Source organism: Dendropsophus ebraccatus, chromosome 3 (assembly GCF_027789765.1).
Source record: "Dendropsophus ebraccatus isolate aDenEbr1 chromosome 3, aDenEbr1.pat, whole genome shotgun sequence".
Classification (NCBI taxonomy): Eukaryota; Metazoa; Chordata; class Amphibia; order Anura; family Hylidae; genus Dendropsophus; species Dendropsophus ebraccatus.
In genome coordinates, this window is record NC_091456.1 from 61,505,147 (window position 1) to 61,517,259 (window position 12,113).

Here is a 12,113-nt window from a genome sequence, read left to right on the forward strand (position 1 = left end):
GAACAGGTAAGACTTTTTCAGCTCCCTGGACAAACCCTCTAAATGAACACTGTCATTGAAAAAAAACTTGACATGGTACAGGGACATTATAAAAGTATTTTTTAATGAAAGGTATGCATTATGCTGCTGACAAAAGAGAAAAAAGTTACATGTCTAATCTTTATGGAGGCCTCCTGACTCTTCTCTGACATATGATGGCAGGTCAGAAAATTATATTAGGTATGTTGGTTAAACTGCTCTAATCTTTTGTTCTCATAGATAGGCCATGCCAAAGAAGTTTGCAGTGGCTTAAGACACTATTAGACGAAACAATTATCGGTCTTACTTGGCCAATTATCGGACATTCAGGCCGATAATCATTTTGCGTAATAAGACAGGTTAAAAGGCCACAATCAGCTGATTTGTGCAGTGATGGTCTGCTACGTGATGCTCCAGGTAAGTGTCCTATTACACAGAGCGATAATACGCCGAATCAAGCTGATTTCGGCAGATCATCACTCCATCTAACAAAGACAAAGATCAGCCGATGACGACGATGTAATAGCAATGCGCAGACAACGGCTGAGAATTGTGTAAAAAAAAAAGTTCAGACATGCTTTTGCCTGCTGTCTGCAGCTGCCGGTGAAACTACAGAGCCGGCCTCTTAAGTGACAGGCCAGTGATTGGCTGAGCAGCCTGTTAGCTCAAAAGCCGACTCTGCAGTACTCCCATCAGCTGCGGGACCAAACAGAAGGCAGGAAGGTGCCGTGGAGCGGGCAGAAGTACCATAAAGCTTTGTCAGGTATGAATGAACTTTATTATTTTACCAGACTGCACAACAGTCGAGCCGTGTAATAGGCTCAGTAAGCAGATCGACGCTCATTTACATTGTTGATCGGGCAGTGCAATAAAGCCCCAAAAAAAGCTGTGGCAGCAGACCACCGCTGACTTCAATGGGCAGCCCAAAGGATCGTTCAGGCAGCCTCTTCCACTCTCCCCACTTGCTGTCTGTGCTTCCCCCGGATTATCGTGCCATGTAATACGGCCTTTATCCCTTAATTCTCTATATAGAACACACAAACACTTTGATGAACTGAATGTTCATGTGTATGTAGGTATCAGGATGGTCCACATCCAGGCCATTTTGATAGGTTGCAGTGTGAATTGGTCCTTACTATACAGGACTATGCTACAAACTATGCAAGATCCCTAAGAAAAAGTCTGGTTGTACCATAAGGACTTTGTTTATATCATGCTTGTCTGTTCTTAAGAACATATGGAAATTTTACTGGCCTCTTATAAGTGTCCAGGACACAGATAGAAGGACTGAACCACATAAGACGACATAGAGCATCTGTTGCCAAAATTGACCAGTACTAGAACTGCTTCATGATATGCCAGATATTGCAGTGTCTTTTAATGTCTATATATACTGGCTTTAATAAATGACTTACTAAGTAGACATCAAAGGCATCATTGTCATTGTCCATTTCTATTGTGCTCTGCTCAGATGTTTGGTATGCACTGTCCTCCAGTGTAAATGTAGAACTTGATGGTAGTCCTCTCCTAAAAACAAAAAAACAGGCTATGAATTACAATAAGGTTCACCCAAAAAGCTGTTGCAGGACATACATTGTGTCTTGTAGTTGATGGAATCCGGAATCCACCAAGTATTGTAGAATAGTGATGGGTGAACTTTCCTAAAGTTTGGGTTTGCACAAACCCGAACAATCAGCATTGGTATCCCGCTGCCTGGAGAAGGTCGATGACGCCTGAGAACTGCCTGGAAATTGTGGATAGGCTGTGTCCGTGTTCTCAGGCTGCATCAACCTTCTCCAGCCAGCAGGATACAAATGCAGATCGTTCAGGTTTGTGCAACCCTGAACTTTCAGCAAGTTTTCTCTTCTCTATTGTGGAAACATAGTAAAATGGATTGATATGTTTCTGCTAATAATCCTAGCGCTTATCTTACGGTATAGTAAAAAAATTGTTTTAGGAACCGATCTGTTTAATGCCACACTGACAAGTGATCATTGTGTCTCAGATCCTCCCAAAGCAAGAATAGTTTTTACCGTTTGTACGTTTTATATATCATGGGTGCAGCCAGGGCTGGATAGTTGTGTGAGTGGGTGGATCAGGGATGTGGCTGGGTGGATCACGAGCAATATTATAGATTGTAAGGTATGCACCGCATGTCATAATAAGCAAGTAAAAACTATTATAGACTACATGGTATTGTTTTTACACTGCTGTAAGGAATGACTGTATAGAGAAGTTCTTTGTAAGATGCCCAAATGACATTAAAGCACATACCAACCCTAGTACTTTACCTCCATTGGTCATGCAAGAAGCACACAATACAGCTTCTCCAACATAATAGAGTTTTGTTCTTTTTAATTCTGAACCCAATGTCAAGAATGTACACAATTCCCACTCACTCTGTGACCACTGACAATAAGCATCTGGAGACAGCTGTGTATAATGGCTGCTAAACCATGGACAATAAAATCAGTCCAGACAATTACGCTGCTCCACTCACTGCCAGGAGACAACACAAAAGCCCTTATTTATCCAATGCACGTTCAAAGTACCAGCAAATGTCACCAGGACCGATAACTCATTCCCTAGCAGGTATCAATCGATAAACTCCATCGCTCCAGTCTTCCAAAAAATCACCTGTCTGTTTTTTGTATGCTTCAAAGTTGGGGTTGTTGGAATATTCAACAACGCAGGTCACCCTATGAACAGCTAACTATGGTCGATGATCAATTATCATATACATACAAAAGGAAATACACAATAATGGGGAAGATTTACTGCGCTGTCTTACAGTAAAATTCTCTATGTGGCCTATAACAAACATTCACAGCTCCGCTTTCATTTTACCAGAGCAATATGGAAGCTGAGCTGTGATTGGCTGTAATAAGCAACAAAGAGAAACTTACTATAAGACAGCAGGATAAAGCCCCTATTACACGGGGCGATGTTGAGGAGCAAACAAGCGCTGTTAGCTGGCTTTGAGTCCCGCTTACTGCCGGCGCTATTACATACATCGGCAGTGAGCGGGTGAGTAGAGGGGGAGTTCATGTTGGCTGATCGTTGTCTTCTATTACACCAGACAATTATCGGCCATAACGGCCGATATCGGCCAAATTCGGCTGATAATCGTTTATTGTAATATGGCTTTAAATCTCCCCCGATATTTTTACTGTAAGTTCACAGTAAGCGTGTGATCGTGAGTGAGGCTATGTTCCTGCAAGTTTTCTTTTGTTTTTGTTTCACTTTCAGCTGATTTTGGGCAAAAACTGTAGTCCAAAAAACAAATGTATGTATTCAAAAGATACGTTTCTGGGACATTTACATCCCAAAATATGTGCTGAAATAAAATCACACAAAAAGTGATAAAAGAAGATTAACAATTAAGGTTATAAAAAATCTCCCAAAAACATAATAAAAAATTGTCCGACTGGCTATGTAAAAGCTATTTTCTAGATTTTGTCAGTAATAGCATGGTGGTAATGGTCAGGATATAACCATATTATTTGTGTCCTGTATGCTGGTATGTACATATATAAATATGCGAGAGGAACCGCATGGAAAGACCTGACATATCATTTCTTTTCCATATGGTTTACCATTTACCATTAAAGTCAACGGGACTGTGAAATTGTGTGTTTTTTAACACGAAAATAAGAACCAGTTACCATGTGGTTAATGTTTTAGGGGCTTTAACATGGCTGTTATCGGCAATGACCATTGCCAGAATGCTCATTTATCCGATAATCGGCCAGTGTAAAAGTGTAACCGATCAACCGAAGAGCAGGAAAACTCGCCGGCGAATACATCTTTTGTGCAGGTCTTTAAATCATTGTTTATGGACCCCACAGTATAAACAGATAATGTGCGGCCGATCTAAATGTATTTAAATGGGCGCACAAACAATACAGTGGTGGCCGCGGATGGCCGAAGATTGTGTATTATAAAAAGACTAGAGATGAGCGAACCTCGAGCATGCTCGAGTCGATCCGAACCCGGACTTTCGGCATTTGATTAGCGGTGGCTGCTGAACTTGGATAAATCATGGATATAAACCTTAGAGCTTTATCCAAGTTCAGCAGCCCCAGCTAATCAAATACCGAATGTTCGGGTTCGGATCGACTCGAACCCGAACCCGGTTCGCTTATCTCTAAAAAAGACCTTTAGTCAATCTGTCCTAATAATGCTATTGGGGATAAGTGTGGGGGCTAAAGGGTGGGCTCACCATGCTCCAGTCCAACACTGGCTGTATGCTTTGACTTTGTCAAACAGCAAGAATGAGTTAATCTCTTAGGAGGACTTGAACAGCACAAAATGACTCAGCATTGTAATGGAGTGTGAACTAAGTACAGGAAAAATGTGACTGTCTTTCACTGTGGAGATTAGTGCATCTTCTAGTGACGTAATTATTAGCTCTGAATAGGTTTCCAACCGGTACAATGTTTCCGCAAGGCAAAGGTCTGTATTTATGGACTGTTTTCCAACCCTCCCTTAGTAAACAGAACACTATAGTTCAACATCAACTGAAACTGCTGAATTCATAGGCAAATGACATCTACAATAACCTATTGTTATTCTATAAACAAGTATTGTTCTGAAACTACACATTTTGACCGACTGCAATCTTGGAAATTTTCTGTATAAATACATTTATTAATTGACAAAAACCATAATATACCCAGATAGAAATGTCGGATGCAGTTATGTCTCAGGAAGAGCTGTAAATGGTAACAGGTGTGGTCTGAGTCTGATTTGACATTGGGTCTTGCCACGAGAGGACATAAGAGTGCTTCCCTCACTGCTTTATAAGAATGGTTTACAGGCCATTTTTTGGTACGCTAACCTTTGGTAAGAGATCGTTGACTGTTAAATATGCCCCTACAATGCACTTGAAGACATGTTGACCAGTTGACTGACTTCGAGTGCCAGCACATGATTGGGCTGAAAGAAGAAGGATGGTCATTTTGACAAATTGCCCGCTATCTAGGCCTTTCTGACCAAGCTGTTGGAAGTGTTGGCAGCAGTGGATACGTGAGGGCTCACATGGCATCATAAGTTTAGTTTCACTGACAGATACAAGTAGCTCCCATAGTTTCCTTTTCCACTATCCAGACACATTATAGACCGATGTCTCTGCACAGACCATTTACAGGTGCTTAGAAAGAAATTTGGTGTCAAGACTCCCATTATGTAGCCTGCCATAACCAGCCACCATCACCTTCATTTGCTGTGGTGTCATGATTAGAAACTTGGACTGGAGTGACATGTACAGGACATGCTGCAGCCACATGTGTTATTTCTCATTCCAACAAACATTTTTCAGCAGAATAATCCTCACCCACACATAGCAAGGGTTTTCCAGGAATGTTGACTGTAGATTACAACACTTTCATAGCCTGCCTGGTCGCCAGATTTATCGCCAGTTAAACTATTACAGCTAGCCAGCATAGGCAACAGAAGAGTGTGCAGGGTCTACAGGCCCAGCTGCAACATCTGTCCACAAAATGCTCATCGGAACTTGAATGCCTCTTTGCCAGTCTGTATCTCATCTCATATCCAAACCCAACAGGGTACTACAGCCTCCTTTCCATAGTACAGATTTCCCCAATAAATGTATCCTTATAATCACTTATGTGTATCAATACATTATCACATTTAACATTTCATACAGTTCCAACAACTACTTCTTGGTGCTTTGTATTTTGTTATTGAGTGTATATAATTTATACTCTACATCAAGTATATAAACCATAACCTACCTCTATTACTACCGTGTTGACTTCAACAGGGGAAAACACAGATGAAAACATTGTATGTGAAAGGTTTTATTATATTCTTGACATGTGGTATAGTGGAATTCTTCTCCATATTAACGTAACATTAACAATATCTATCTATCTATCTATCTATCTATCTTGCTTTATGCTAATATGCATTGCTGGGCTGGGTTCCTTTAAATCCCTCTTTCCAGGTCTGTGCCTGATGCTGCGTAAGTGACTCTAATCACTAGAAGTGTTATTCTGCCAGAAAATAAAGATGTCTCACCAGTCATGTACTGACAGACAAGTTTGACAGTGAATCGTATTACCATCCCAAATGGTTCTGTGTCATCGTTTCCCTGGCAGATCCTTCCTATATGGTTACCATGCCAACTACCAAGGTTTCTGCAACTAGGAGAACATTTTGTTTCCGAAGTCTTTTCTTTCCTGAAGGATTAGGGCGGCGGAGTTAATTTAATTTGGATAATAAGCAGCATCCCTCGGAGAGCCGCTGTCAGGTAGTCTCTATCTCAGGAGGCTTTCTAAGGCGGTCGGCCCTTTTTTGGAAATATACCAGGATTATGTCTTGCACTCCATTTATCTCTTGCTATGAGCGGTCGGCAGCAGCATTTTGCATCATATTTAATGCACCGTCCTTCACTGTAATTGCCATTTTTCAGGCAGCCAGCAGTCATATTAAATAAAGCATAAAGCAAAGCAAAGTACACTCGACCTGATTGATTATGCTGTCCTAATATGCTTGCCTCCAGCCCTACTTCCATGGGACAAAGATCCCGAATACTTATACACAAATATTTATTCCGTTGACCATTGTTCTGTATAAAGACACCCTGATCAGCCAACAGATGATGAAATCTAATCTAATCTGATTGTTTATGTAGGCATAAAAATGGTCATTTTTTGAGCTGCTGACATAATGCATGATGTAAAGTGGAAGAACAATTGCATGAGTGATCATCCGTCCCCCATGCAGTGTGCATTGGACTGTGCAAAAGCCTTTAAAACTAGTGCAGAACGACTTGTTATAATATTGATCAGTGGTCGTTTCATCCAAAAATGAATTAAAAAGGTGGGATAGAAGAGAGAGAGAGCAAATCATGGGTGGGCAGTACTTACAAATGCCAAATTAAGGGCGACTAGACAGGTAGTCTTTTTCTGTTGACAATCTGCTATGTTTCTATGGCCTGAAGATTATCTTGCTTCATATGTGTATATAGATATTATAGTATGGTTAGTTACCTGCTGGAATAGCGAATTGTGTCTTCATGGTGATACTGATCATCCACATACAATGATGAAGAGGATATTGTTGTTGCTAAGGAAGCAGCTTCAAATAAGGAAGGCGTGCTTGGCACAAGGTCAGGCCGCTGCCTTGAATTTAATGCTGTGGAGATAAAAGAAGTCAGATGAATAATACGTGCTTGCACGTTGCTTGATGTTACAATAATAGTGCTGTACTGTCATGTATTGTTAAATTATACTTTATCTTAAAGGACTATTGTTTTCCAGCTGAAAATCTTAGTGTTTTACTGTACACTTTGTATTAACTGTATTTTACCAACCAAAATGAGTGCTCTAGTAAAACCTATGCACTGTCTGTTAGTGCAAGGATTGAGGGGGTGGTGAATGCATTCTCTCTGGTTTACTTTGAATCTCTGAGTCTGCACTAGGTATAATACAAAGCATCCAATCTACTGGCCTTCTAAAGACTGAATATTGGGACAAACAATAAAGAGCTGCCTTTATATAAATAACAATTATATATCAGTGACTACAGAAATTCAATATTTATGATCTAGGAAACAGAATCGAAGCTGTATATCAGTGTTTCCCTATCAGGATTCCCTGAAACCTTCCTGTTCCTTGGAAATGGTCAGGGGCTCCCCTTAAGACACCAGTAAGAGTAAGTTTTACAGCAGAGATGTTAAACTGATTTTATCGCTTGGCATGGGGCTGGACAAAGCGGTCAACACATCTCAGGCAGAATAGTATATAGGGGTAATGCTTTTGTTATCCTTACACAAAGCTTTTATTTGAGGTTGGCATGTGAGTAGGAATTTCCTGGGAGTTAGAAGGTTCGGAATCACTGCCATAGCTAATACTTTGTATATTGCTACTGGGCAATATTAAAACTTAGCATTCTCTTTGTATAGTGGCAGACACTGCTTCTTACCCTCTTCATCCAGACTGGTAAAACTCTGACCTTCTGTCAGTTTACTGTTTTTCTCTTTCTCCTCCAGTGACTCCAGTGTGTTGGCAGAGAGTATCTCCTGTGATGAAGACTTCAAAGCTGGGATAGAATTGCACCGTCGCTTAGAGGGCGATGACTTTAAAGCTGAAAAGTAAGAATCCAATGTTACCACTTTTGTGGTGTTCTATGGATAGTGACCTGCCTTGCAATGCAAAACAACCATTTATTTTCATGTATTTACTTAAGATAAATTCCAATTTGTTAATACATTACATTTGGAATTTTTTCAAATTGTAACCTAAGGCTCACATAGAACACTGAATGACCAAACATGAAAGTCACACAGGCTAATCATGACGTTAGCAGAAGCAGTTAAGAGGAACATACGCTTATCTAGTTTGCCCACAATTCATTTGGCTAATGATCTATAATGAACACATTTTCCTATGACAGCAGCAGTTAGTGCACTTAACCAATATCAGTCAAAGTCATCTTCTGTCCACTGGTGTGAGCAAGACTTCGAGGCAATCTAAAGAGGCACACAGCACTTATAGCAATGTGGTATAGAACCATAGGGACTCGGTGTATATGTTTCTACTGTCTATATGGTGTCCAGGGCTTACTGCTACACTAATAACAGTGTAATCCCCTATAGCTATGCATTTATTGAGCATGTTTAGCTGCTGTTCTGCACATGGACAAAAGTGGAGGCAGCCTAGGAAGGCTGAGACAGCAGGGGATAAATCATGTGAGCACTACCCTCATGTACCTTATGGATGCAGAGGACATCAGCCTAGGGTGATTACATCACCAAAGCCTAGACAGCATCATGACCAGGGTAAAGTATAATGTTACTAAGGCTAGTTTCACTCACAGCTGTTTTTTTTTAAATGCTGCTGCAGTTTTTGAGTCAAGACCAGAAATGGATCCAGTAGGAAGCAGAAGTAAGTGTAAGTCCTTCTTTATACTTTCCATTCCTTTATAATCCACATCTGGCATTGGCACAAAAACTGGTGTTGCAGTTTAAAAAAAACTGCAGTGTAAAACCAGCCTTATAGTTTTTTGTGTCAAAGGTTACAGTTTATATAGTCTTGTTGGGCATTTTTATGTAAAGTGGCCTCTTCCTTTAACAGGTAAAAGGTAGAAGGCTCAGATTGGATACCATAAATTGAATTGATACTAATCGAAAATTTCAATAAAAAATCTGAAGCATGGTCTCCCATCTGCCATGTCCCTACTCTGAAACCTGGGTCTGAACCCTTTGATCACTCAGTAAACCAGGGTTAAGATATGACCGATTGCTCTGGATCTCCTATTATTATACGCCTGGAAAAGTCTATGCAGGTCCTTGTTTTACTTAAACCATAGCGACTTATTTAGCTACTACTATGTTAATGCTGGGGCCTTGTCAACAAACAAAATACTACCGCACAGTGCCAAATAATGCTGTACACTAAACAAAGTAAACCTAGAAACACTTAACAAATGTGAAGAACAACATAACTCTACACCAGTGCCAAACAAATACAAAAGTTCATCAGTAATGTGTCAAACAAACCAAGGATTAGCAATAAATACTTCTCCACCAGTGACAAACCGTGATCACAATGCTGCAATAAATACTTTTCCACACCAACAAATGAACACAAGAGTGCATCAATAAATACAGTTCCACCAGCAACAAATCAATAATAATTCTCCATCTGAGACAAAGAAACACCAGAGAGTGTGTATTACTTTTCAGTGACAAACCAACAACGCAGTGCAGCAATGAATAACCTTCCACCAGTGACAAATTAAATGCATCAATCCTGCTGTATTCTCACTCATCTACCTGACTGGCAGTTTTCAACTCTTTCTACCACTCACCAACTCATAGCAGCACTATCCCCTATCAACCCTCTCACCTGTCCTCTCATCCCTTTCCACAGCACCTTTTCTAGAGTAGTGAGGAGCCCCCTACAGAGAGAATGCTTAAAGAATATCCAGGGTATATACTCCAGTGAAGCAAAACAATGCAAACGTGCCAATATCTGCACTTTGTGACTAGTGCCCAACTACAACCAAGTTGCTAGTCGCGGTATACTATATTCAAATAGCAGCAATAAACATAGGATACCAAATTACTATTCTCACTAATGTTTCAGGGTCCTCCCCTTTCTCTAGCTTGCATTTGATTAACGGTGGCTGAAGAAGTTGTGTACAGCCCTAAATCTGCCTGGAAAACATGGATACAGCCATAGGCCAAGGACTGCCTAGGGCTGCACCCATCTTCTTCTGCCACCGGTAATCAAATGCACAGCGTTTGGGTTCAGATGAACCTGAGCATATTCAAGGTTCCCTAATCTCTATACCTCACCTACAATTTGTCATTTCAAACTGGTGTCTTCCTATATGTCAGAAGGACCTTTGAGTGACTGCCATCTGTCCACCGCCTATCCATACAGTCCTCTAAGGTTATACCTATTAATACCAATAACTGTAAGTTACTAATAAGATTGTTGTGTCCTCTTTAATATTATAACAATTGTCAGACGCTCAATGCACTAAAATTACTTTACTTTTTAAAACTAAATGTATGCATTACAAGTTAGAAAAGCGTTTCAAGTTGTGTAAACAGTAAAAATTTTTTATATAGTAGATATACCACATAGCTATTGTTTAATAATTTCCAGGGGTTTTTTTTGTAGCCTGAAAAACACAGCAACTACTATAGTCTCCTTTCTTTACCTTGGACTTTCTTGAAGACCCTGGCATTCATAAACTTCAAAAATCTATCTGCATAAAAACTTGGCCTATGGACTGATACGGTGTCCTAGAAAGAAAATAACAAGCATTCATGTTATAAAACAGTAAATCCTGCTAATGCAAATTCCACTGATAAGCCCATGAGAACAGTTTCCCCCCAATGAAATTCTTGTGAAAGCAAATCCTGTTATACAAGATTTTCGCTCAGCTCCCTAGGGGATTTTTATAAAGTAAATCCAGTGTACTGATTTAACGGGGAAATAAAGCCCATCTGCCCAGCAAGTTATATTGGCTTGTATGACCGTGCCCTGTTTTGACCCATGATGGGACGTACTAAGATATGGCTAAGTATAAAATATGTTCCAAAGAGTAATAATAACTTTAAAGAATAAGCAAGCATAATGGAAACTACATTGTCAACTTTAAGTTCAGACTTAAATCCTTTAACAGAGAACCTCTCCTAGCAACTAGAAGTTATGTTGCCATACAAGGCTTCATCAAGAACAAATATTTGTCTATGTACAGTACGTCATTCAATGTCCTGGACTATTTATTGTTTTAAGTGTTAATACTGGAATACTTAGAGCTCAGGTTTAAATGATACTGGATGGAAACAACAAAAATGGTGGGTGGAATCTTGTGAAACTGTTCAAAATATTCTGGTAGGTGAATAAGAGAAGCAGGGAAAATTTTAGTTGCCTATATCTTAGCTCTCTAAATAAGTCATACACTTACATTTAAGGGGGACTATCAGTAGGTTAGACTAATCTAACCTGCTCATAGCCCCCTATAGCGCCTGGGATGCTGAGGAGGAAGGTATGTGTCTTACCTTCCTCCTTGGCACCGGTCCCGCTCTGTTAGGGTTTATTTACACAGAAAGATTATCTGACAGATTATCTGCCAAAGATTTAAAGCCAAAGCCAGGAATGGATTTGAAAAGAGGAAAAATCTCAGGCTTTCCTTTATGACCTGATCTCTTTTTATAGTCTGTTCCTGGCTTTGGCTTCAAATCTTTGGCAGATAATCTTTCTGTGTAAATGGACCATTAGTCGGCGTAATCTTTGTCCGGGAGGACTGTATGGAGCACTGCCCCGCCCCTACAGTAACCTGGCCCGCCCACAATATTGATTATCAGAGGAGTGAAGGCTGGATTATGATGTGTGGACGAGGCAATGCTCCTAACAGTGCTCCCTGCTGAAGATTATTCCCACTAACAGCACGGGATTGGCGCCGAGGAGGAAGATAAGACAGACACCTTCCTCCTCAGTGTCCTGGGCGCTATCAGCAGGTTAGATTTGTCTAACATTCTGATAGTTCCCCTTTAATTATACACAATACATTTTAATGATACACTAAAACCTCCCCAAAAGATTTCTATA

The 12,113-nt window shown here is 40.2% G+C and overlaps 1 protein-coding gene across 2 annotated transcripts in view; it reads right to left on the minus strand.

Annotated features, from left to right (window-relative positions):
• The window catches only part of PIP5K1B (phosphatidylinositol-4-phosphate 5-kinase type 1 beta), a 113,089-nt gene that overhangs the window by 10,466 nt on the left and 90,510 nt on the right, over positions 1–12,113 (minus strand). For both annotated transcript variants that reach the window (XM_069961874.1, XM_069961875.1), the window contains exons 11-14: positions 10,717–10,801; positions 7,969–8,130; positions 7,035–7,179; positions 1,434–1,545 (exon numbers count right to left, since the gene is read on the minus strand). In XM_069961874.1, coding sequence (XP_069817975.1) covers positions 1,434–1,545; positions 7,035–7,179; positions 7,969–8,130; positions 10,717–10,801 — 504 coding nt within the window. The remainder of the gene's footprint in view (positions 1–1,433; positions 1,546–7,034; positions 7,180–7,968; positions 8,131–10,716; positions 10,802–12,113) is intronic.